The sequence below is a fragment of the Diabrotica virgifera genome, chromosome 1 (genome assembly GCF_917563875.1).
Source record: "Diabrotica virgifera virgifera chromosome 1, PGI_DIABVI_V3a".
NCBI lineage: Eukaryota > Metazoa > Arthropoda > Insecta > Coleoptera > Chrysomelidae > Diabrotica > Diabrotica virgifera.
In genome coordinates, this window is record NC_065443.1 from 6,375,390 (window position 1) to 6,401,200 (window position 25,811).

Below are 25,811 nucleotides of genomic sequence, written 5' to 3' on the forward strand. Positions count from 1 at the left end.
ATCTTGATGTAGTCTGGCTCTAAGCCATATCAAAATCACTGACTATGTTCTTGTAAAAATCTTTTGATAAGGTGTGATATAATAAATATGAGTTTAATTATATTTAATTTATTATATTTTGAAGGATAAATACTTGTTATTTACATACTGTCACTGTCACTGCCAAATCTTTAAATTTGCCAGATAACTTCAACCTCAAAAATGGCTGTTTGTTTGTTTATTTTATTATTTGTCTGTCATAATAAATATAATATAATATCAGACCAATCATACACTGCTCAAAATGATTAAATCTTACTAAGAGTCGTATTAGTTTTTTTAGGAACCAGCTGTACATTCTATGTACAGAATATATACTACATTTTATTCATTTATTTAATTTTGCAGTCCCTTAAACATTAAAAAAATACTACGTTTAATACAAACGTTAAATTAACAAAATGTGTGCATTTGCATTGGTTAATTTAGGTCATTACGTAGAGTATAATAGGAATGAATACTGAGGAACACTGCAATAGTTTTTTTAAGTCGAAATTATTGTTAATTACAACATAAACTGACCGCAAATATGTACACAAGTTAATGGCAAAGTCAATGTTTTCCTTGAGTTGATGCTTTTCAAATTGGCCACCAGGCGTCGCCCACTTTGCGGTTCCTCGTCAATATTTAAGAAGTTACTTAAAATTACATTCTTCCAGGTAGGTGGATAGGTGGAAGGAATCTACCGAATGGCCTCCAAGGTCTCCAGAGTTGACGTAGGACTTTTTATGGAGATATTTGAAGAAAAGTGTGTCAAATTTGACTAAATAATGTAGAAGAGGTGAAGGAGCGCATCGGAAGGAAATTGCACAAATAATTCTGAAGTCGAAAACGTTAGGAAAGAATTTGCTGCTCGTTTTTCTCGTTGCATCTTTGCTGAAATCTTCAATTTCAACATTTTTTAAAATTTGAATATTACTAACTATTTAATTATAAGTTAATTTTTTTTAATAAACCACAGGATCGATTGGTTAACCCTATAGAAATAAATATTTAAATAATTGCATGGTAGCAAACGCGATTAAGAGTCCTTTCAAACGAGGTGATTACGCCAACACTGATGATATAACATAATTAATTTTAACGATACATGCCGTAGAACAATAGGAAGCACACGTTGCAGCACGTCCCCGGAGCCGCCCGTTCCGTTGTATGATAAACTAGCCAATGCTTTTGATATCAGACGATTCTTCAACGTGCCCTGCAACACTGCCGTGGCGTCCACGTCCTCGTCCTAGCATAAATAAACCTTTATTCCACATATTTTCATCATACTGTATAATTTGCTAGTTCGGAAATCTCCTAAACTAAAATTTGGTAAAAAAGCCTTTTAGGCAAACATCTACATACGGATATCTACATTCCCATAAGTTTATCTCAGTAACCCTACTTAAAAAAACAACAACATAATCTAATAATCAACTTAATTATCATATTGTCTACCCTTAAAATTAGATATAGCACTAATTGCCCGTGTAAGTGTGGATTAATGTGTAGCAAAATGGGAAGAAAATAAAATAAGAAGCAAAGAACAGTGGAAATTGAATAGAATTTTATAGCTTGCTCTCCTTTATACTTAGATAATTGTATTATTTAATTAACATTTATTTAAATGATGAAAAGGTTGCCAATGCGAGTCCATTATACTACTGGATTAGGAAATGAGTCTATACTCGCAATCTTATAGTTTGTATGTTTATTAGTTGTTACAATCAAGGGGCCCCTTGATTGTAACAACTAATAAACATACAAACTATAAGATTGCGAGTATAGACTCATTTCCTAATCCAGTAGTAACATTTATTTGTTGTATTTTTATCTGGTCAATATAAATTTTTATTTTAGCGAATAATTGTACCTACTAATAAACTAGTAGAATATTTACCTATCTCTACTTTTCCTGGGACATATTTCTATACGCGATTAGTTCTATAATGTAGAAACACGTTTTTAGAGTACTAGTCCAGGAACCGAAGCATTTCACCTCGCAATTTTTACAGAATGGATCGATTTGCTTGAAAATTCGAGAATAAGTAGTGGATAGTTCAAGGATCAAAATCTATATGATGCCGAAAGGCGCTTTTACCATGGGGTCGGTTGCCACCCCATCTTAAAGGTGGAAATTTTTTATTATATTTTGACAGCAAAAGTTGATAAAAACATTCATTCTAAGCAAAAAATGTTCTATACATTTTTTTGATAAAATTAATACTTTTCGATTTATTCGCTATCGAAAGTGTTAGTTTTATATAGCAAAAATCAATGTTTTTCGATATACACACATATACTCATTTACCAATCACTCAATTTTTGCCGTAGAAAAAATTTTTTCAAACCAAGTTCTTGGGAATTAAATAACCTACAATTTCATATTAAAACATTTTTTCGTATATCTGATGCTAATCTTTCTATTTTGAAGGAAATGGCATTTTTTACCAAACTACAAAAAGTCGTTATTCGCTTTTAACTCTAGTTTTGTAAAAACTAATCATTCTAAGCCAGTCAAACTTTTAAAATCTATTAATAATACATAAATAAAGAAGAATTAATAAGGCCAATGAATAAAAGCAAAGCTAACTTATATTATTATGCCTCCAATTAGATTTCTTTTTTTTTGTTTTGAAAAAAATATATTGATTTTTTAACCGTAACCTTTTTAATTTTTATCCTAGAAAGTTTGTTAAAAAATAATTTGGTAGGTTTTTACAAGATCTATAAGACCGTTAATACCAAATCCTTTTAAAATCCTCAGTCGCAAAAAGTGGTGACTTTGAAAGGTTTGGTAAAGGTGATTTTTGCATGTTATTACAAGTTTTAATTGTCAATAGCTCACTCAATTTTTACCGTACAGAAAATTTTTGCAAACCAAATTCTTAGGAATTAAATAGGCTACAATTTTTGTATTAAATATTTTTTTGTATATCTGATGATAATCTTTCTATTCTGAAGAAAATGAAATTTTTTACCAAACTTCAAAAATTCGATATTTGCTTTTGACTCCATTTTTTTTAAAACTAATCATTCTAAACCAGTTAAACTTCTAGAACCTATTAACAATACATAAGTAAAGAAGACGAAATAAGGTCAATGACTAATTTTAATCAGGGTGGTGATTATGGGTTTGCTTTCGATCACTTTTTCGCTGAAAAATATAGGGTCTGACATTCTTTTCATTATAAGCCACCTAATTTTTGAGCTAAAGACTTTATTTTTTTATTTTTGAAGATAGATATTTTTAAATTCTTCAAATTAGTTTAAACAAGTGATCCTCGAAAAATGCATAGTTTTCCCGTCTTTTGACTTTGAAACTACAGTATTTAGCATTTGCCGAAGAAGACATAACATATAATAAAGTATAGCTCGATTACTATTGGTCTTAAAGAAAATTTAAAAGCACGGTTTTGTTGATTTTTTCAAAAGGTACATTTTTTTAAGCAAGGTGGTTTTGATAAAACAAAAACTTTTTGAGTTATTTGCAGAAAACTGATTAAAAACATTAATTTTTTTAATATAAAACTAACACTTTCGATAGCGAATAAATAGAAAACTATTAATTTTATCAAAAAAATGTATAGAACATTTTTTGCTTAGAATGAATGTTTTTACCAACTTCTGCGGTCAAAATATAATAAAAAATTTTCACCCCTGACATGGGGTGGCAACCACCCCTATGGTAAAAGCGCCTTTTGGCATCATATAGATTTTGATCCTTGGACTATCCACTACTTATTCTCAAATTTTCAAGCAAATCGATCCATTCTGTAAAAATTGCGAGGTTTTGTCCTATTTTAAGCTTCATTACTTGGACTATACTGAATGAGTGTTATTCATTTAGATAAATATATAATATAATTACTTTTCAAATTCAAATTCCAAAAGATCTTAGAGACCTTCACATAATCAGGACAGAACCTTCACAAAATCAAGACCAAATTGACTCGTCACGTGCGTTGTCCGTTCCTAACGTTGGCAATTAACATGGCTATTCTGACTTTATTTACGGCAGATCTGAACACGAGATGACCAAATTGACTACATTTTTTACAAAAACTTAAATAAAAACTTTGTCGAAGCCGGAGTACAGGTCGCAAAGAAAACGAGAATTAAGAAGACTAAACAACGAAACTAACCAACCAATGAAAAAAAGAACACAACTACTAGCAGAAAACAAACGCCATACTCAAGAATACGTAGAACTAAATTAAACAATTTAAAAGTACTAAAATGTGACATAAAAATAAAACAAGAGCTTAATAGAGCAAGTCATTAAAACAACAGGGCCTAAAATGTTTGACTAAAACACTAGGTGTTCGTAAAATTATCAAAATTAAAGGCACCAATAGAAATACTGAGAAGGGCAAATATAAAATACCAATACATAACAAAATTAGTTGAAGACCTCTACAAAACCTTGTGCAGCTCGCAAAGCCCGCTAGCCTGATGAATAAACAAAAGACAGCGTCAAAATAAAAATAAAAACGTGGGATCAGAGGTACTACCAAGCATACGGGGATTCGAAATAGAAAGGTTTAAAAGAACCAACAGTAACAATCCCTATACTAGAGCTAGTTAATAGATTTCTTCACAATAGCAAAACCCGTAAAGACTAGAAGGAGGGTCTAGTAATACCATTACTCAAAAAACGGGACAAATGTGACTTATAGAATTATAGACCTTTATCGTTGCTTAGTCAAGTATACAAATTGTTTGTGAGAGTTATTACCAAAAGGATGACTTATAAACCAACCGGTTGAATAGGCTAGCCCGCCCAAAGGATATACTACATGACAACGAGAACATTGATCGAGAAGCCAAATGAATACCAACTACCCGTATTTCTTGTTTTTGTAGACTATGAAGAGGCATTTGACAGTATCAAGATGTGGGCCATAGAACAAGCTATTAATAGGTAATTGTAGAATAGATTCGAGACAGAGGCTACTAATATATAAAATATATCAAAACGCAACTATGACAGTACAACTATAAGAAAATATAAATTCCATTCCAATTAAGAGAGTATTTTTTAGAAACGGCGATATAATATTATCAATGCTGTTTAATCTAGCCCTACAAGACGTCTTCAAAACTACAAACTGGTCAATATGGCAACAAGCTCCCAATACGTCGGCCTAAAAATAAATATGACAAAAACACACAGACGACCCCAGACTTATAACTGTAAATGGCAATGAAATAGAACAAGTACAAGAAGTAGTTACCAAAGCCAAATTTTGAAACAAAAAATATCAAAGTACGGAAATCGCTAAAAGAGCAAAACTGGCATAAACAAGGATTTGGAAAACTCAGTTGGATATTTAAGACTCAAATGGAGTTTCGCAGGTCACATTGCTAGACACAAAGACCAACATTGGAGACATTACAAAGGGGATATACCAAGAAGAAGACCAGAGATGAGATGGGTAGACGATATAAAAAGAATATCCGGAACAAATTGGAAGTATGTTGCTCAGGATAGAGATCGATGGAACGAGTTGAGAGAGGCCTATGTCCGAAAATGGACGCTAGAAAGAAGAAGAGAAGATGTACCATAATCCAATTGGCTACCTGTGTAGAACCGACGACTTCTAGAGACAATTTTTTTCCAAACTTAGCTTTATTATTTCAGAATCATCTTTCTTCGCTTATATTTTTATTCAAATTGGTATCGCGGGTGACAATGATCTATTATAGTTCATTCCTAATGCCATTTTGATTATCATCTAATCTGCTATTCAAACCAACACTTTAATTTTACCAGGAGCCAATAATTATTTCACCCACTGTACAAAGAACAGACGTAGAATTCGTCTATTATTTGGTGCCCTCTAGTAGTCTTCTAATTACACATCTCCCTAGAGCAACTGCCAACTTTTTCCCACAAATCAACCCTATCTGTGTCAGTCCTTAAGTGACTCATGTCAGCTCTTATCCCAATTGGTATCAGATTGTCGTTGATGATAAAGTCGACTTGCCTAGAATTCCTTTCGGAATTCCTTCAGGGGCTATCGGACGACATTTTGGCACAGGACACGTATATCGTGGCTCGGGACAAACAGGATTATGGAGTTACAGTTCTTGGTTTAATCGCGTCTTGTCAAATTTATGGCCTGACAGGTAAGGGAAGGGTTTACGATCCCACTGCAGGAATCTTGACAAAAATATTGCAGGAGCTCTGCCGACGAGGCGGACCAGAGGCGTGTGTATTTGAGAAAAATTTAATGTTCCGGGTAGTACATCCCTAAGGACTAGTTTTATATAACATCAATTACTCTTGATTTTATTTTGTAAACTATAAGCTTAGAATGTCGAAATACAATTGGATGAAGTACAATTTTTTAACTTGTAAATGTTTAAATATTTATCAGTTTTTGGATTGAGTTAGCTTCTTTATTGTATTTAAAGATAGGAATACCTACTATACTCCTTACTTTTCTTCTTCTTTATAAGCAATTCTTCTTGTTCACTGGTGACTTTATACCTCTACGGAAGGTTGTCATTTCATGCTTTGCGCAATGGTCCGATACTTCTTCTTTCGATTGGTAATTTATCTCTTGCTATTTTGACCACATGTGTCTCCCATATTCTGCTTACGTGGTTATTCCATTCTTTCTTTCTATTTAGTGTCCATTCGTTGATACACTGTACGTTACATTTTCTTCTAATGTCTTCTTTCGAACTCTTCTTTCGATTTCTCAGCGTATTTCCTGTAATTTTTCTCATTACTCTCATTTCTGCCGTTTTCAGAAGCATGTCATTATTGTTATTACACTGGCTTTACAATTCTTGACGCCACGTCAATGTTATTATGTCGATTTCGTCATATAGTGTTATTAAGACATCCTGTCGGTCTATTTGCGTTTTGTACTTGATCTTTCACTTCTTTGTCCAGGTCTCCATAGCTGGACAGTTAATTTCAAGGTATTTTATTTCCATTACTTGTTCAATACTGATGCCATCAATTTCTATTTTACATCTGATTAGTTCTTTGCTGATTACTATCTATTATTTTTGTGTATTTATATTAACTTCTTCATTTGTAGTAATTTCTGGTATTTCCGGTTCTAGCGATTTGTTCTTCCGCTAAATAGAGCTTTTTTAGATAGTCATTCCATGTATCCTTTTCTATGTGTCCTGGTTCCCTTACCCTTTACCTCCTTTCTTTTACCTCTTTGATCATTTTAATTACCTGAGAATACAGACATCCAGCTTAATCTTCTTCTTCTTCTTCTTCTTTTTCCTCTTTATAAATATTCTCCTTGTTCATGAGCGGATTGATACCTCTATGGAAGGTTGTCACTCCATCTTTTGCGCGGTCTGCCGATGCTTCTTCTACCGATTGGTGATTTATCTCTTGCTATTTTGACCACACGTATCTCCCCCATTCTGGTTATGTGGATATTCCAGCTTAATCAACACAAAAAATAAAGTAACATACCAAGGTACAAATGTTAGAAGAGTAGCAAGCTACCTAAATGACGTAATATGAAGAAATAGACATCTTAATATGTTAATTACAACTAAAGTGTAAAACACAACAATACATCTTACCATGAGATGCACTGCAGCAATAAGGTCTGACACAAAAACGAATAATAGAAACAACAGAGATGAAAATACCAAAAAGGAATATCCAAAAGTTTATAATATCGGAAAAGTAGTATATTAGGAGGAAGTGCAAAATAGAACCGGTGAAAATATGGGTAAATAGAGCAAAATATAATGCAATCAACATATCTCTTTGGTTTATCTATTAAGAAGATAGTCAAGATTCAACTGTGCTGTTTGAGTAGTAAGAATAAAGTAAAGATCAAAATACAATAACCTTGGACTGAAACCGTGCATTGACGATTCTTCTTCTTTAATTTCCGCTTATTCTGTCTTTGATTTCCTAATTTTTCGAGAACTTGTGAGTTTGTTTTGCGATCCATCCATGATATTTTCAGAATACTTCGATAACACCACATTTCGAGTACTTCCAGGTTTTTAATGTCGAATTGTTGCAATGTCCAGGCCTCAACTCCATACAAAGGGTGGAGAAAATATGACATCAAAGCATTCTTATCCGGAGCTTATATTGATATTGCGATTACAGAAAAGTTTTTCCATTCTGTTAAAATTGACCGTGCAATTATTTCAATGCGGCATTTTATTTCTTTTATCTCATCGGTATTTTCTCTGTTATTTTTACCTGTTGCATGGTGAATATTTTAGTGTTATATCCTTTTTTGAATCCGTTTTGTAGGTCGTCTAGTTTATTATTCTATTTCTTATCTGATTTCTCGATCTATTATTATTTCGTATAATTTTGCTACTACACTTAATAGGTATATGCCTCTATTGTTTTTATAGTCTCTTGTGTTTCCCTCTTTTTCACTGGTACAATTATTGCATTAGACCGGTCTCTAGGCAACAATTTTTTCTTCCATATTACATTAAGTAGGTATCTATAATAATCTTTTCTTTGCCTTTTCTCTATTTCAACATATCTGGACTAACTTCATTGTTCCTAGGAGCTTTCCTAGCCGTTATATATTTGCTTCCTTTAATTCTTTTTCTTGTCTGGCTTCTGTTTCCTGAGTTTTTCCCCTGATCCACCAATTACGTTGTTTTCATTTTCCTTTCCTTTTTCTTGCACTCGGTTCAACAGCTTTTCGAAATGTTCCCTCCATTTTTCATTATATCCTTGTCGTTGGGTAATATTGTTCCCTTTTTGGTCATTATTAGCTTTAGCTTTATTTATTTGTTGCAAAATTACATTTTGTTTACTGTTGTCCTCCATTTTTTTTGCAAACTTATCCCAGCTTTTTTTTCTTATTTTGGACAATTTCTTTAACATTTATTCTCTGTATTTTGTATATTTATTGCTTTTCTTGATTTTTGTCTTGTATGCATTCTTCCCACTGTTTCTTCGTTCCTTTTATTTCGATTTTTACCTCTTTGTTCCACGGTGGTGTCGATTTCTCTTTTTTATTGTTTTTCGTAGCGTAGTTTCACATACCAGTTTTGCTGTATTTATCATCGGATTTTTAAAATTTTACAATTTTTCTCCTACTATTTCTGCTGTAGTACTCCGAACAGAAGACACTCGTTACATTCTCCTAGAAGAAGAATGCTTATGTGAAATCGGTGCCGCCCAAAATCCCGACAGCCAAAATCCCGACAGCCAAAATCCCGACGGCCAAAACACCGACAGGCCAGAATCCCGACATGCAACAATCCTCGCATAATTAAAAATTCCGACTTTTGTTTAATAATTTTAATACAAAATACTTTTGTTTAGTAACGAAAAATAAAAAACAGATGGTCATAAACAAAAAACAAGAAATAAATGTAATTATATGTTAAAAAGAAACTTATCAAATATGTCGGGATTCTGGCCTGTCGGGATTTTGGCCTGTCGGGATTACGGCGTGTCGGGATTTTGGCCGTCGGGATTGTAGCTGACGGAATTTTGGCTGTCGGGATTTTGGGGTGGACCCATGTGAAATAGTCTTTAACAGTGATAATCAGAAGAAAAAAGGCTGGATGATAATGATAGTTGTATATCCAATCTGCAAAGGTTGGATGATAATGTTAATTGTATATACAATCTACAAATTCTGCAAAAAATTTTTGTAACACTATATGCACTATTTCGTTACTTATTTTTAAGTACATACATACATACATAATCGGTTGCCTCTTTTACCATATTAGGTGTCGAGGATTCCTCCTTTATATAATACTCTCTGCAAATTTACGCCACTTCTTCCTATCTGCTGCTAAAACTTTTGCTTCTTGCCACGATGTTCCTCTTTTCTTGAGTATTTCGTTTACACTAGTGTTCCAGCTTTTCCTTGGTCTGCCCCTCCTGCTTTTACCCACTGCTTTGGCCTCCCATGTCATTTTCACTTGTCTCTCACCACTCATTCTTATCATGTGTCCAGCCCATTTTAACTTCTTTTCTTCAACTTTTTCGTTGAGCGATTTTACCTGTAATTCATGTCTTATATCTTCGTTTCTTCTTTTGTCTAATCTTCTTGCTCCCACCACTTTTCTTAAGTATCTCATTTCTGTAGCTTGTAATCTTTTTCTTTGTCTGTCATTAAGTACCCAGTTTTCTGCCCCATATATTGTAATTGGCATATATACAGTTTTATATACTGTCATTTTGGTTTTCCTCGATATTTCTTTTTTGTTTAGGAAATTTTTATACAGTGAATAATAAGTTCTCGTAGCCAATTTTATTCTGTTTCCAATTTCATCTTCTTGTGTACCTTTGTTGTTTAACATTATTCCCAAATACTTAAAGAGGTCTACTTGCTCGATTTTTTGCCCTTCGATTTCAATATTTACAGTTGCTTCTTTGTTGGCTATTGTCATTACTTTAGTTTTCTCCATATTTATTATTAAGTTGTAGTTTTTTAGTTCTTCAGCCCAGATTCTAATGTTATCTGCGAGAGCCTTTTCAGTTCTTGCAACTAATACAATGTCATCAGCAAATGCACAGGCTTCAATTTTTATTTGTTGCAAATTTCTATACCCTATAGCGCATTTTTTAGTTTTTTTCCAACACTTTTTAATAACTTCATCCATAACGGAAATAAATAACAGTGGGCTCAACACTCCACCTTGTCTAACCCCGTCGTTATTAGAAAATTCGCCGGAGATTAAGTTACTTGCCCTGACCTGGTTTTTTGTGTTGACATACAAACTCTTTATTACACTTACAAGTTCTTCATCTACTTCCTTGTTTTTCAGGCTTTGCCATATTCCTTCTCTATTGACCATGTCAAACGCCTTTTTCATATCTAAAAACGCCAGGTACAGTGTATCGTTTTTTAACAGTGTTTTTTCAGTAATTTGCTGTAGTGTGAATATATGATCTTGTACGCTGTGTGATGGTCTAAATCCACTTTGTATATCCGCCAGTCGAGGCTCAACTATTTCTCGTAGTTTCTTTTCTAGGATAATTTCGTAGATTTTCAACGCTGAGCAGAGAAGTGATATACCCCTATAATTACTGCACTCTTTCGTGTCTCCCTTTTTGTGTATAGGCAGTATTATTGAAATGTTCCAATCCTCTGGGATTTTTTTGTTTGTCCACGCTAAATTTAGTAGGTCATGTAATTCTTGTTTACCCTGTTGTCCAAGATATTTCAATAATTCAGCATCTATTCCGTCGATCCCTGCTGCTTTACCAACTTTTAGTTTTTCTAGTGCACCTTCAACTTCTTCCATCTTTATTTTAGTTTCATAAACGTCTTCTTGCCCTCCTTCAGGTGTTTCGTCTGTTATCTGTGTGCGATTCTCTGCTGTTGTATTTTCATTGTTTAAAAGTTCCTTGAAATATTCTCTCCACCTTTCTATAATGGGCTCATCCTCAGTTATTATATTTCCGTTTCTATCTTTTATCTGCTGTAGTTTAATTTCCGTTTTACTTCTCATATTCTTTAATACTCTATAAAATAATTTTGTATTTTGGGTACTATTTTCTTCCATAGTTCTTCCAAATTCTTCCCAGGCGTTCTGCTTTTCTTGTTTTATCCTTACTTTAACTTTGTTGCGCTGTTCCTTGTATTTATCGTATGCCTCTTGATTTCTTTTTTGTATGTACATTTTCCATAGCCTTTTCTTTTCTCTGACTTCTTTTTTAATATCGTTGTTCCACCAGCTTGTCTGCTTTTTATGATTATTTCTACTGGTATACCCGCAAATTTGCCCTGCTGTTTCTAATAATATTGCCTTAAATCTGATCCACTTTTCTTCCACATTTCTACTTTGTCTTCTCTTTTCAATCCTTGCAAACTGTTTTTCTGTTTTTTCTATATACTCATTTCTTGTTTGCAAGTTTCTCAGCTTATAGGTTCTTATTCGTCCGCTATAGTTTTTGTTTTGTATCTGTTTTCGGTCCTCGACTTTGTTGTTATTCTTGAATACTCCTTCTAGTAGATAATGGTCACTACCTATATCATAGCTTCTTTTCACTCTGACATCTTTAACTTTACTCCTTTTTTCTCGAGGAACAATTATGAAGTCTATTATTGATTTTTCATTTCGCTGGGGCATTGCTCTTGTTATCTTGTGTATTTCCTTGTGTTCAAAGAAAGTGTTGGCAATAACTAAATCATTATCTATACAAAACTCTAGCAATCTTTTCCCGTTTTTATTAATTGTGTGTTCTCCGTGCCTACCTATAGCTCCTTGCCATTTCATGTTTTCGTTTCCCACTCTAGCATTGAAGTCTCCCAATATTATGAGTGTTCCCTCATAATCTTCTACTGTCTGCTGTAGTTGTTCCCAAAATTGATTTTTTTCGTTTGCTTTGTCACTTTCTCCAGGTGCGTATATTACAATCAAAGTTATAATATCGCTTTTACTACAATTCATTGATACTTTCAATAGTCTCTCATTGATGAACTCCCAATTTCTTATACTTTTTACTTTATCTTTGGGTATCAAACAGGCTACTCCTGCTCTAGCCCATTCAGTTTCCTTTACACCACTGTATATTAATAGATTTCCATCTCCTATTATTTGTGTTCCAGCTCCCTTTTTTTTTGTCTCAGTGATGGCTATTGCAGCATAGTTTGTGTTGCTAAGGGTTTCTACTAATTCTAACTCTTTTCCACTTATTCCTCTAACATTCCATGTCGCTGTTCTCCATACCACTCCTTTCTTATCTATAACTTTCAGTTCCATTTCTTTTTCCGTTTTCATTGCCGAATTTGTCATCGTTTTGTCCACCTCTGCTTTTATTAGTTTTTTGGATTAGCTCTGTTGCTCTCTTTTTCAATTGTGCCAGTTTCCATATTCCATTTCCATATTTCATCATTTATAATGATCTTCTGGTATTTAACTTTTACAACATTACCTTTTTGCCTCTGTTCATTTGCATATTCTCTTAGTTGTTTTTGAATCTTTCTTTCTTGGATCGTATAGTCATCATCAATAAAAAGTTTTCTTCCTTTAATATGTCTTAACTTGTTCTTATTTTTCATTATGTCTGCTTTATCACCATATGTACTCAATTCTAACTTGCACATTCTCTTATTCAGTTTCGTTATCTCTTTTATCTCACACTTTGTTCCAAGAAAAGTTTGCAACTGATTCTCTATATCTTCTTTTAGCTCTATAGTATCTCCTGCAGTTTCAAATCCGGTGATAATAATGTTATTTCGACGTTCTTTCTTTTCCATAGCTTCAAGTTTATATTCTAGCACCCTGATTTTAGTTTTCATTACTTCATTTTCTCTTCTAATCTCTTTTACTTCTTCCAAACTCTGCTTCCATTCACTTGTTAAATCTTTGACAATTTTTATTAATTCTTTACGCTCAGTTCTCATTTCTTTCATTTCATTTGCTATCTCTCTCATTCCGTTTGTTACTTCTTTAACCATCCCGCTCATTTCATCCATTCCGTATTCCTCTGATACGCCTATGGAATGTGTAATCTGTGTTGCCTATCTGCTAGCGCCAACGATCATCTACAATTCAACCTTGCGGATAGATAAATCGCTACCTTATTTTTAAGTATAGGGGAGAAACCAAAAATTTAACCCAATATAATATATTAAACTAGTTTAAAATTTCTTGTTAATTATTCCAGTTATTACCTCAAAAGGGGGCCCGGATAGCTGAGGCGGTAGATGTCTGACTTGTAGGTAGGTGTCTTAGAACATCTAGACATTTTTAAAAATGTCTGTAGGCTACAGGTCGAAATAAAATGAGTACTTTGGGTAAAACCAGGGGTAATAATAGGCGGTTAAAGCGTAGCACTGGCCCTGTTACTTTCCTTGTATACCGTAGGCCCTAAAGATAGCAGACTACCCTGCTACAATCCCAAAGCCGCGTTAGCGGTATAAAACGGTATTCCTACAAAAAATTCGACCCATTAATTTGACAGTATTTACGTATTAAGTAATTCTCTTCACATCCTGGCTTAAAATTGTCAATTTTCTATTTAGCTCAATTAGAGAATCAGCAATCAAAATTTGGTCATTCGCATAATATAAATTCGATAATTGGATTATTATCGCTACCCTTGGCCCCTTTTAGGAATAAATAATGATTAAATTAATTACTCCGTCACTGACGCTCTCTAAGTGTGAGTGATTTAGAGCCAACCAGCGTGTTTGCATTTGTGCGTGAATTCAGTGGATAAAAGGATAGAGGCTGACTGGATGGAGTGGGGAAGAACACGCAAAGAAAATTGTGTCAGAAGTGCCAGAGCGTACGCTAAAATGAACGCTGTTAGTCTGTTTGATTTGTAAATAGATTTTGTTCTTGACAAAAGCAAACCATAACCGAAATCCAATTTAAAACGAGTGAGTGTCCTGTCAGAAAAAGATAAAAGGGCTTCAAGCGATTTTTGAAGTAAGCTTCTGAAAATAGCAAATTGCGTATTATCTTATAGAAACAATGTGAAACGTCGGATGGACTTCAAGAGGATTGGGTTTTATTTAACATGGTGTTAATGGTCTTTGTTTCCAGTTTCTTTTTATATCCTTTATATAAGAGCCATACCCTTTTCATAAGTGTATTAAGTAGTCATGAGCAGATCCTTTAATCTTTTAAAAACACTTCTGATGAATTGGGTCTGAAAACATGAAAACAAATAATTTTAAAATAAAAACATATGTATTGTTTCCATGGTATTAAAGATTTATCAGAATAAATCATCAAAGAACATAATATAGAAAAATTGAGGACATAATCTCAAGTACTCAATTCGGTTTTCGCTGTGGCCTTGGAATGCGTGATGCACTATTTGCAACCCACGGTTTAATCCACAGATGCAGAGATGCAAATCATGACGTTTTCGTGTGCGCGATTGATTTTGAAAAGGCTTTTGATAAAGTTCGCCATGAAAAAATGCTACATACTCTCAAGACTTCCGTTCTGGACGGTAAGGACATTAAAATCATCGCAAATTTGTATTGGAGCCGGGATTCATAAGTTAGGGTTGGGAATCAGCGCTCTGAAGAAGTAAAAATCAAGCGAGGAGTTCGAAAAGGCTGTATATTGTCACCACTGTTGTTTAATCTTTATGCTGACACAATCTTAAATGAAGTGTTGGAAAACGCAAAAGAGGGAATACTCATTAATGGCGTGCTTATGAACAATATCAGATATGCAGATGACACCTTGTTAGTGACAGGATTAAGTGAAAATCTTCAAGCTTTATTGAACCAAATGGTGGCGATCTGTGTGATATAGGTACTCAAAACTCAACGCAAGGAAAACAAAGTTTATGGTTATTAGTAAAAAGGCAAACGTAAATAATAATAACTATACCATAAAAATTGGTAATGACTCAATTGAACGCGTAACTTATCTCGTGTATCTGGGTACAAAGCAAGAACAAGTTTTATGACATTTAAGAAAATCCTTTGAAGTCATGATCTCAATTTGGAACTTCGCTTAAGAATGGTTCGATTTTATATATTCCCAGTACTACTTTACGGGATTGAAGCATGGACTCTGACAGAATCGCTTTTGAAGACCCTAAAAGAATTTGAGATGTGGGTCTACCGCCGTAGGTAGTGGTTAATTAAATTTCGAGAGGTATAACAATTAAACGTTCAATATATTAACATTTATTACTTTCTGCTTTTAGCAGAAACTTAACTACACCGCTCAAATACAAGTGACTTTGTAATAAGCTTAAAATAAGGTTTTCTGTAATAATTTGTTGAAAACTATACACGAAATACATTACAACAGTGTTTTAAAATAACTAAAATAAAAATTTAAGTAAAATCCATTATACACTGCGGTGCAAAAAAATTGATCCACTAAAAATTTGGTCATTTTTGATGTTTCGAATTTCCTAAACCTGTTGTCCGATTTAAGTGATTTTTTACCACGTTATAGTCTTATTCATTGACAATATCGCTGTAATAATATTGTTGCTAGACAGTTAAACTGTCATTGTATACTGGGTGTATGAATCAAACTGTGTTTTTTTCTCAAAGTTCGCATCACCCTGTGGACTATTCTAGCATTTTTAAAATACTGAAATTAAAACCCAACTATAGCCTCAAGTTTTCTTAATATTCTGTTTTTAGATTTATTCGCTTATGTTGGATAATAAAAAAGTTAGGTACTTTAACAACTGGTTATATTCGTCATCAGTACAGGGAGTTTCTAAATAAGTGCGACAAACTTTAAGGGGTAATTTTACATGATAAAACAATGAGAATTTGCTTTATAATCATATGTCCGCAAACTCTTCGGGTAATAATATTATCGGTCATAATACCCGTTTGCGCGCCAATGGTGAATATCAAATTCTTAATTGTATGTCAAAAAATGTGCAATAACTACGTCTTAAAGCCCACCAAATTTGATTTGCACATCTCAACTGGTTTTAAAGCAATAAATAAATCGTCAGTTTGTAAAAAGAAATTGAACATCCCGTATCTCGGAAATGAAGCGTTTGCAGACATATATGATTATAAATCAAATTGTCATTATTTTCTCATGTAAAATTGCCGCTTAAAGTTTGTCGCATTTATTTAGAAATACCCTATACTGATGACGAACATGGCCAGTTGTTAAAGTACCTAACTTTTTTATTATCCAACATAAGCGAATGAATTGAAAGATAAAATGTTAAGAAAACCTGAGGCTATAGTTGGGTTTTAATTTCGGTGTTTTATAAATGCTAGAATAGTCCAGAGAGTGATGCGAACTTTGAAAAAAAAAACACACTTTGATTCGTACACCCGGTATATAATGACAGTTTGACTGTCTAGTAACAATATTATTACAGAGATATTATCAATGAATACGGCTATAACATGGTAAAAAAATCACTTAACTCGGACAACAGGTTTAGGAAATTCGAAATATCAAAAATGACCAAATTTTAGTGGATCAATTTTTTTGCACCGCAGTGCAAAAGATATATTTATTAAAATTCTCTAAAAAGGGAAAATCACAAAAGCAGAACTAGTTTTCGATCTGATTATAGATCATCATCAGTGCTGACAGCATGCTGACATGCTAAGCCACCAAAATTGAAAATATTTGGGTAAAAATATATTAAAATTAAACAGTTAGGGAAACATTGACTAGAAACATTATTATAATAAACATGGATGTATTAAATATCACATAATTTCTCATCTAAATAGTTAATTATCACATAATCAGGCCCCGTTATCACATAATAATGACCCTCACTTGAGTTGAATTCGTTCCTCACATTTTGATCGGTCGTTGGCATGATATTTAATACATCCATGTTTACAATAATAATTCTAGTCAATGTTTCCATGACTCTCTAATTTTAAAGGGTTTTTACCCGACTATTTTCAATTTTGGTGGCATAGCATGTCATCATCCTGTCAGCACTGATGATGATCTGTAACCAGATCGAAAACTTCTTTTGCTTTTGTGATGTAGAGCTTTTTAGGGAAATTTAATAAATATACCTTTTATAAAGGATTTTACTTAAACTTTTTGTGATATATGGTATACAGCCAACTACAGGAAAACCTTTTTCCTTGTGGATTTTTAAAATAAAAATGTATTTCTAGTTTGTTGTTACTGTTTTCCACTGTTCTTAAAAGCAAAAGATAACATAAAAGGAATAAACCAAGCGTTAAAAAAATAACAGGTTAATGAGCAACCAAATCAAAATCGGATAGAGACCACCCGGAAGAAGGAAAGATCAAACAAAAAGATAGCGCTAGTTACCTAAATAGTGTATTGGGCTGAATCTGACAATAGAGAAAGTACCGTGATCTATATCGCAGTTGCGCCTGCGCGCCTGCTCCCTGGCCAGCTTGGCTCTTCTTCTCAAACAGCATATCACTAAGAGGGCTAGAAGCGGGAAACCGAAGATGCAGGAAATGATTGGAACCACTACTGTTTCCGGTGACACTGAAACAAAAGAAAACATATAAATTATTACTATTTTTTACAGTTTGTCAAAGGGAAAAATGGAAGGAAGTGAAAACTAAAATTCAATTCATTATTTAATTCATTCGGTCTGTGCTAGTCTAACTGACAAGTACCCTATGGTTTATTTGAGCAAGGAAGCCATGTTGCTCTTTAAGTATATCAAAATCCGTTAACATCGACCTAGGGTCACATCTCTAATTTTAAATGTAATGAAAAATGATATATTATATTCTTGATGTCACAAATTAAACTAGTATGTTAGTTTCATTTACTAGACAGAATGTAAGTATTTACCACATGCTTATTATTATTAAAAGTCACAATTTTAACCCTTTGTACTCATTTTAACGTGGAAATATATTTCATTCTAGGCACTGAGGATGATCTGAATAGATCGAAAACGTTCTGTTTTACTCCACTTGAATGACTTTTTAAAAGTTTTTGATAAAATTTCTATACCAGTATACAAATCGAAGTTTTTTATTTCTACGTAAGTTTTATAACTTATGGTATACAGCCAGCTACTAGGATTTTCCCTTCAATTTATACAGTATGTCCCTGTAAGTTGTATCCATATGAAAAACTTTTTTATTATTAATTCTACGAAAAAAAGTTATTCTTTATAATAAGTTCTGCATGGTCCAAAACCCAAAATTCAACTAACAGATATCAAATTGTATGAATGTTATACGAGGTATGTCAAAAAGTTTGAATTTCACTCAAGAGTAAAGTAGCTTTATGTTTCACAATATTGAAAATATTTTTTTGAAAAATTATGGATAACTAACATTATTTTCAGTTATTTAAATTCTGATAACTCTTTTATTATTAATTTTACGAAAAAAAAATGATTCTTAATAAAAAGTTCTGGATGGTCTAAAACCTAAAATACAACCATTTTTTATCAAATTTTATCAATTTTATACGAGGTATGTCAAAAAAGATAAATTTTAGATCAAAAGTAGAGTACCTTTATAGTTCAGAATGTTTCAATTAGAAGGATGTAATTACATACTGAAACATAGATTTTAATTCTAAATAACTTTTCATAATAACAATTTTCGATATTGTGAAAAATTAACGTATTTTACTCTTGAGCGAAATTCATATTTTTTGACATACCTCGTATAAAATTGATAAAATTTGACATAAGATGGTTGTATTTTAGGTTTTAGACCATGCATAACTTTTTATTAAGAATCACTTTTTTTTCGTAAACGTAATAATAAAAGAGTTGTCTGAATTTAAATAACTGAAAATAAGGTTAGTTATCCATAATTTTTCAAAGAATTTTTTTATTTCAATTAGTAGGATGTAATTGCATACTAGAATATAGTTTTTAATTCCAAACAACTTTTTTTAATAGAAATTTTCAATATTGTGAAAAATAAAGCTACTTTACTCTTGAGTGAAATTCAAACTTTTTGACATACCTCGTATAATATTCAAAAAATTTGATATTTGATGGTTAAATCTTAAGTTTTGGACCATGCAGAGCTTTTTATGAAGAATAACTTTTTTTCGTAAAATTAATAATAACAAAAGAATGTGTGTGTACTTTGTACGCACGTAAGAAGATATTCTTCTATTATATAATAGGTAATTTAAACGAAGTAAATATACTTTTTGCACGATTGATCATTTTTGACTGTTTATCGTGACAGATTTTACGTCAGTAGGTGACATTTACTAGCAACTCGACGGTAAGTAATCCAACTCGACAGTAAGTACTCCAACTCGACGGTAAGTAATTCACTTACCGTCGAGTTAAAAAATCTCTTAATTTTAATTTATTTTTTGAAAGAATAAAGAAAACTAACGAATTATTTATTAATATTGAAACTTATGGTACAATTTGTTAAATTATTTAATGAAATCCCACTTGTTTGGATTGTGGTTTCACTTCTAACAGAAACTCCTGCAGAATCGCATACATTAGTAGTATCCAACATTTTTTCTCTTCAAATACGCGATCAAAGTTGAAAACTTGGAAATATCAATGCCATCATAAAGAAAAACGGTGGATTTAATCATTGAATATTCTGCCCAGAGGCTTCCAGGAGCTTTCAACTGCATATGTCTTTGAACGAAATATGCCAATAGAGTATTTTCTTCGATTCTTAAATTCTTGCCTTCGCACCATTTTTTAAAACTTTGGTAGGTATTTTGATAACGCATTTTGGATTTTTCGGGAATAATTGCGGAACACCCTTCTTCCCAAGCCCGTTTCAATTTCTTCAAATTCACTTTCGCTCATATTTTAATTTATAATAATCAAAATTGTACTTAAAATTATTGACAACTAAATAAAAATTCAATTCTCCATTGTTGTTATGCACCCTAGTTACTACCTAACAACCAAAGTATCTATCTTGATAAAATGAATGAAACTAGTCAATATGACGAAAATGTTTAATTTTATAATTTATAATGGTATCAATCGTGCAAAAAACATTATAAGCATGTCGAACGTTAAGGGTAACCGATCTCAGACAATAATTGGAGTCTTCGATCCTAAACAATTGTCTTCGATCGGTATAAAACCCTTACCGTTCTCCATACTTAATATAATATAACAGGTTATTTGTATTTTATTTAAAAATCAAACTAACTTTCTTATCTACCACTTTCAAAAAATTTTATTAAAACAACCAAAAATAAAAAAAAATATGAATCGCCCAGGATTTGAACCCGCGTCATTCAAATCTCAGAGCTAACGCATTAATACCAACTACTCCAGCGAGGTCCTTGTAATTGACATGTAAGTTTCGGATATAATTAAACAACACGGCGACATATAGTGTAAAAATGTTATGCTTACATAATATTTTATTATTTTACTACAGAGAAACACAAATCCAAAAACACAAGAATTATAATAAATAATACATTTCCTAAAAACACTAATATATTCTTTTAATGACTTATTTGCACGGTTACAGATACATACATACCTATCTTGAAAGATTAGCAATGAACTACATACTGTCTGTGTACATTCTGTCTGCGCAGGCGCGCAGATTTATGTACAATTTTACCCTCAATCGAATCGCGCCTAAAGAAGAATATCTTCAAAAGTTTTCCATATGGATACAACTTACAGGATATTATTTGTTCAATACGATAAAACTACCTTCTTTTCTAGAAGATGGCGCAAAGGCTACAACCTTTTGAGTAACTCACAGATGCAACCACTCCCAAGCTCCCGAACCGTACTCCCTAGTTTCCCCCATAGCCAACATTGACCTGTCATCACCGAAATAGACATACAAATTCCTATCGTTGAATCCACGCCGAGACTCCGTTGGAATTTCAACACAGCAAATTTGCCCGAATACACCAAAGAGCTGGACACCTGCATTCGCTTCATTGACCCGAAGTCAACAATTTATTATCACCGTTTTTTAGGAATGGTTATCTCTATCGCCATAAAACATATCCCCCGTGGTTTCCGAAAGGAGTATATCCCAGGCTGGACGGAAGAAAGCCAAAAACTATATGACGAATTTTTGAAATCAGAAGATCTCGGTGACAACTTACTGAAGTCTTACTACTGTAGAACATTTTTTTTTATTTATTATTTATACATATGACCTGGCGTCTAGTGACTAATCCAGGTCGTTTTTTCCTGATGGGATTACAGATATTTTCTTTTTATATTTTTACATTTTTTACTCAACTATTAAATCTATTTTTACAATTAACAATTTGCCATAATCTATTAATTACGTTTAACAAACAAATTTAAATAAACAATTTAAAATATTTTTGGTACTATCAACTCCCTTCTAAGTTATAAAGACAGTCCCTCTATTTTCAGAAGAGAGTTGGTAGTTTTTTTTTTATTTTATGAATTATGTATTGAATTATTATTTTATTTATTTATTTTATATTGAATTATTATTATTAAAATTGTAAATATCTATTTTTGAATTTTTTATTTTATTTATTTTAACTTTATCATACTCAACTTCATCAGGGTTGGATTATTGGTTGTCTTCTTCTATTATTATTTTTTAGATATTATTTGTGTGAGATTGTTTAATATTTCAAAATATTCTTCATTTTGTAATATATCTCTTATTTCAATTCTTTCTAATCTTCTTCTCATTTCTCTATGTTCTTCATTTTCTATAGTATTTTCACAATGTAACACTATATGTTCTGGTGTACCTAGTTCTCCACATTCACAATATGCATCATCTTTTAAGTTAAATCTTTCCAAATATGTTGGGTACGGTCCATGTCCTGTTAAAAAGTGTATTAAACCTTGTTTTGGATTAAAATAATTTGGAATGTTTTCTAATATTGGTATAAAATTGTATAAACGTCTAGATTTTGTTGAATTTTCCCATTCATTTTGTCTTTTTCTATTTATTATTTCTTTTAATTCTCTTTTATTTCTTATATCTAATCCTATTATTTGTATTATTTTTTCATATTTTTCTTTTTTTAGCCAATAATTACATGCTCTTTTTTGTGTTTCTAAATGCATTGGCATTACTCCAGTTAAAACTGTGAGTGCCTGTGTTGCAGTTGTTCCAAATGCTCCCGTCATTCTTACAAGAAATCCTCTCTGAGCTCTATTTAATTTTTCTGCGTTTTTTTATTTATTAATCTATGTGCCCATACACTTGAACCGTACCCTACAATTGATGCAAGTATTGTACTTAGGTATATTCTCATCTGTCGGAACGAAATTCTATATTCCTTCTGTGCTAGACTAGCAATGCTATGCATGATCTTTGTTGCCTTTTCACAGACACAATTCATGTGTTTTGTAAATAATTTTTGTTCGTCTATTATAATACCTAAATATCTTGTTTCCATTTTTCTTTTTATTGTTTTCCCTCTAATTTTTATAATTGGATCTCTTTCTAAATTTCCTTTTATTAAACTATATGTTGTTTTTGAATCTGATATTGTAAATTAAATTAAATTAAACTACTGTAGAACATATTGATTTCTCTCGTTCTAGTCAGAAGGCATGGGGACTGATCCGCAAACACTTAAACAAATAAACAATTGAGCCAAATAAGACAGCCAATAGAATAATTGAGAACTCCCGAGCTCTATCTGAGAAAACTCATACCTCGACCATAAGAAGAACTCTTAAACAACTTAAAGAAAATACTTACGCAACATCAGAATACTCACGTACCTTCTCATTGGATGAAACAAACGAAGCGCTTAACCAAACGAGAAGGAGCAGGAAAAGCAGCTGGCTTCGATGAAATGTATCCTGAGTTTATAGTCCACACTGGTACAAAAACACGACAGTGGCTCAAACAATTCCTTAGCGAAATTGTGATTACAGCTGTACTACCCTCCGAATTCAAAAGAACAAAAATTATAGCAATCTAGAAGCCTGGCAAAGACAACAAGCTGCCTGAAAGTTACTGGCCTATTGCCTTACTCAGCTGCTGTTATAAATTACTAGAACGACTCTTATGTAACCGAATATGTAACACAATTGAGGACGCTGTACCAATTGAGCAAGCTGGATTTAGAAGAGGACGAAGCTGCTGGACCAAGTGCTCTCCTTAACTATATTTATCGAAGCTGGCTTTGAAAGACGTGAAAATTCTGCCATAACGTTTATAGATCTAACGGCTGCCTATGACACTGTGTGGAGAGAGGGCCTTATTTGTAAGTTGATGAATATCATACCCTGCCTCAAAACTCAGCTGATAAACTATGTACTAACTAACAGACTGTTTCAGCTACATATGCACGGAGTACCGTTAGAATACTTAACGGCTTAGCTCCTTCATTATTTAACCTTTATACGGTAGATATACCTGAAACAAAATCGAGAAAATTCGCTTATGCTGACGACCTGGCCATTGGCTTACAAGATAATAGTAAAGAAGCAGGAGAACGAGCTCTAAACGAAGACCTAACTACACTAAATAACTACTTTAAGAACTGGCGCTTACGTCCTAACACAAGCAAAACTGAAACCTGTCTCTTTCACCTGTCGAATCAACTTGCAGGCGATACTCTCAATGTAACTCTAAATGGTACAGCTGTCAAACATAACAACAATCCCAAATATCTAGGCGTCATACTGGATAGAACACTCACCTTCAAAAGTCATCTTACAAACGCACCCGGTAAACTGAGAACAAGAAACAATATAATAACAAAACTTGCTGGAACAACTTGAGGTGCTTCTGCAGATACACTTCGGACCTCTGCTATGGCTTTGATTTTTTCAGTGGCAGAATCTTGTGCACCAGTATGGATGAATAGTGCACATACAAACAAAATCGATGTCCAACTTAATCAAACCATGAGAATAATCATTGGAACAATAAAATCAACCCCAATGAGGTGGCTGCCTACTTTGAGCAATATTGCTCCACCAGATCTACGCCGTCCAGCAGCATTAGTGAGAGAGTACCAGAAAATTGTAGCCAACGTACAATTACCAATCCATCAAGACATATCAGACATCTCAAAAGAGCACCAGCGACTGAGATCTAGAAATCCTCCAATCAGATATACATAGGCAATGGTCAACAAGATGGATGCCAAGAACAGAATCAGACTATATTCAGATATCCACCCCAATTCAGGGTTTCATCGGATCAAATTTGCTCCGGTCCACCTGGGCGAGGCTTAATCGCATACGTACCGGACTAAAGTACTGATTCGCTGTTTAGACCAGGGCGCATCTGTAAAAATATTAGTACATTTGGACGTTGAGAGGTGACTCAAATTTTTTTGCAGAAATTGCTTGAAAATAACTCAAATAATAATATTTGAGTTATCCTCCCTCTCAAAAAGGTCCGGAACATTGTTTAAATAATCAAAATGTCAAAAAATTAAGGAAAAAGTCGATTTATTTCTTCGTTTTTTGATTATAACTTTAAAAGTGTTCATTTCCGAGAAAAGTTGTACTGACATAAAAGTTGCGTAATTAAATTTCCTATAATATAGAATTGGTCAAAAATTTAAAAAATGGTCACCCTTGTTGCAAAATAGCAATAATTGCGAAAAAAACATACAAAAACAAGTATTCGCATTTTACGTTTTTCAAACATTTATGCTACACTTAGGACCTTCATATTTCACCCAGAAAAACTTTAAACAACACTGATAAATTCAATAAAATCGGTTCAATAGATTTTGCAAAATAAATTTTGCAATCCAGCTTTCGCAAAAAAATTCATTTTTTCAAAATGTTACAGGACTGAAAATAAAGCAGATAGCAAGTTGACATTTTTTTTGCATATACAAGTGTACTCTACCTTTCATTTGCAATTTTGCAGAATTAAAATCGATTAACACCACGGCGTCAGGAATTTTTTTAAATAAACATTAATTATTGGTGCTACGCGCAGGACAGCGGATAGTTTGCTCTGATTGGGCATTCCAATGACCTTTGATAATGATTGATACATTTAAATTTTTATTACATTTTATATAACTAAATAAATTTGTTAATTGCAAAATAAAAACACATACTCTATCCTTTGAAATAACACTTTTAATAGCAAAAATTTTCTTTGTTAATATATTTTAACTTAGAGAATAAAAGTTTATTATTTTTAAACATAAGCAATTGTTTAAACAATATTTCACAAACAATAATAAAATTAGTTTGATTTTTGTGGAATTAAAATATTAAAATACAACAAAATATAGAGTAAGAAAATAATATATTAGATAAATATTGGAAGAAATTTTTGGTGGAAATCAACTTGTGTGAATCAAACACCGCTGTCCTGCGCGTAGCACCAAAAATTAATGTTTATTTAAAAAATTTCCTGACGCGGTGGTAATTAATCGATGTTAATTTTTCAAATTGCAAATAAAAGGTACAGTACACTTCTATAAGAAAAAAAAATTCAACCTGCTACCTGCTTTAT

General features: G+C 32.7%; 1 protein-coding gene across 2 annotated transcripts in view; it reads right to left on the reverse strand.

Moving 5' to 3' along the window:
• The window catches only part of LOC114335340 (uncharacterized), a 372,740-nt gene that overhangs the window by 25,993 nt on the left and 320,936 nt on the right, over window positions 1–25,811 (reverse strand). The window contains exon 4 of one of the 2 annotated variants that reach the window (XM_028285575.2): window positions 17,770–17,913. In XM_028285575.2, the coding sequence (XP_028141376.1) occupies window positions 17,770–17,913 (144 nt within the window). Of the gene's footprint in view, window positions 1–17,727; window positions 17,914–25,811 lie in introns of both variants that reach the window. The other variant, XM_028285568.2, reaches the window with a different exon arrangement.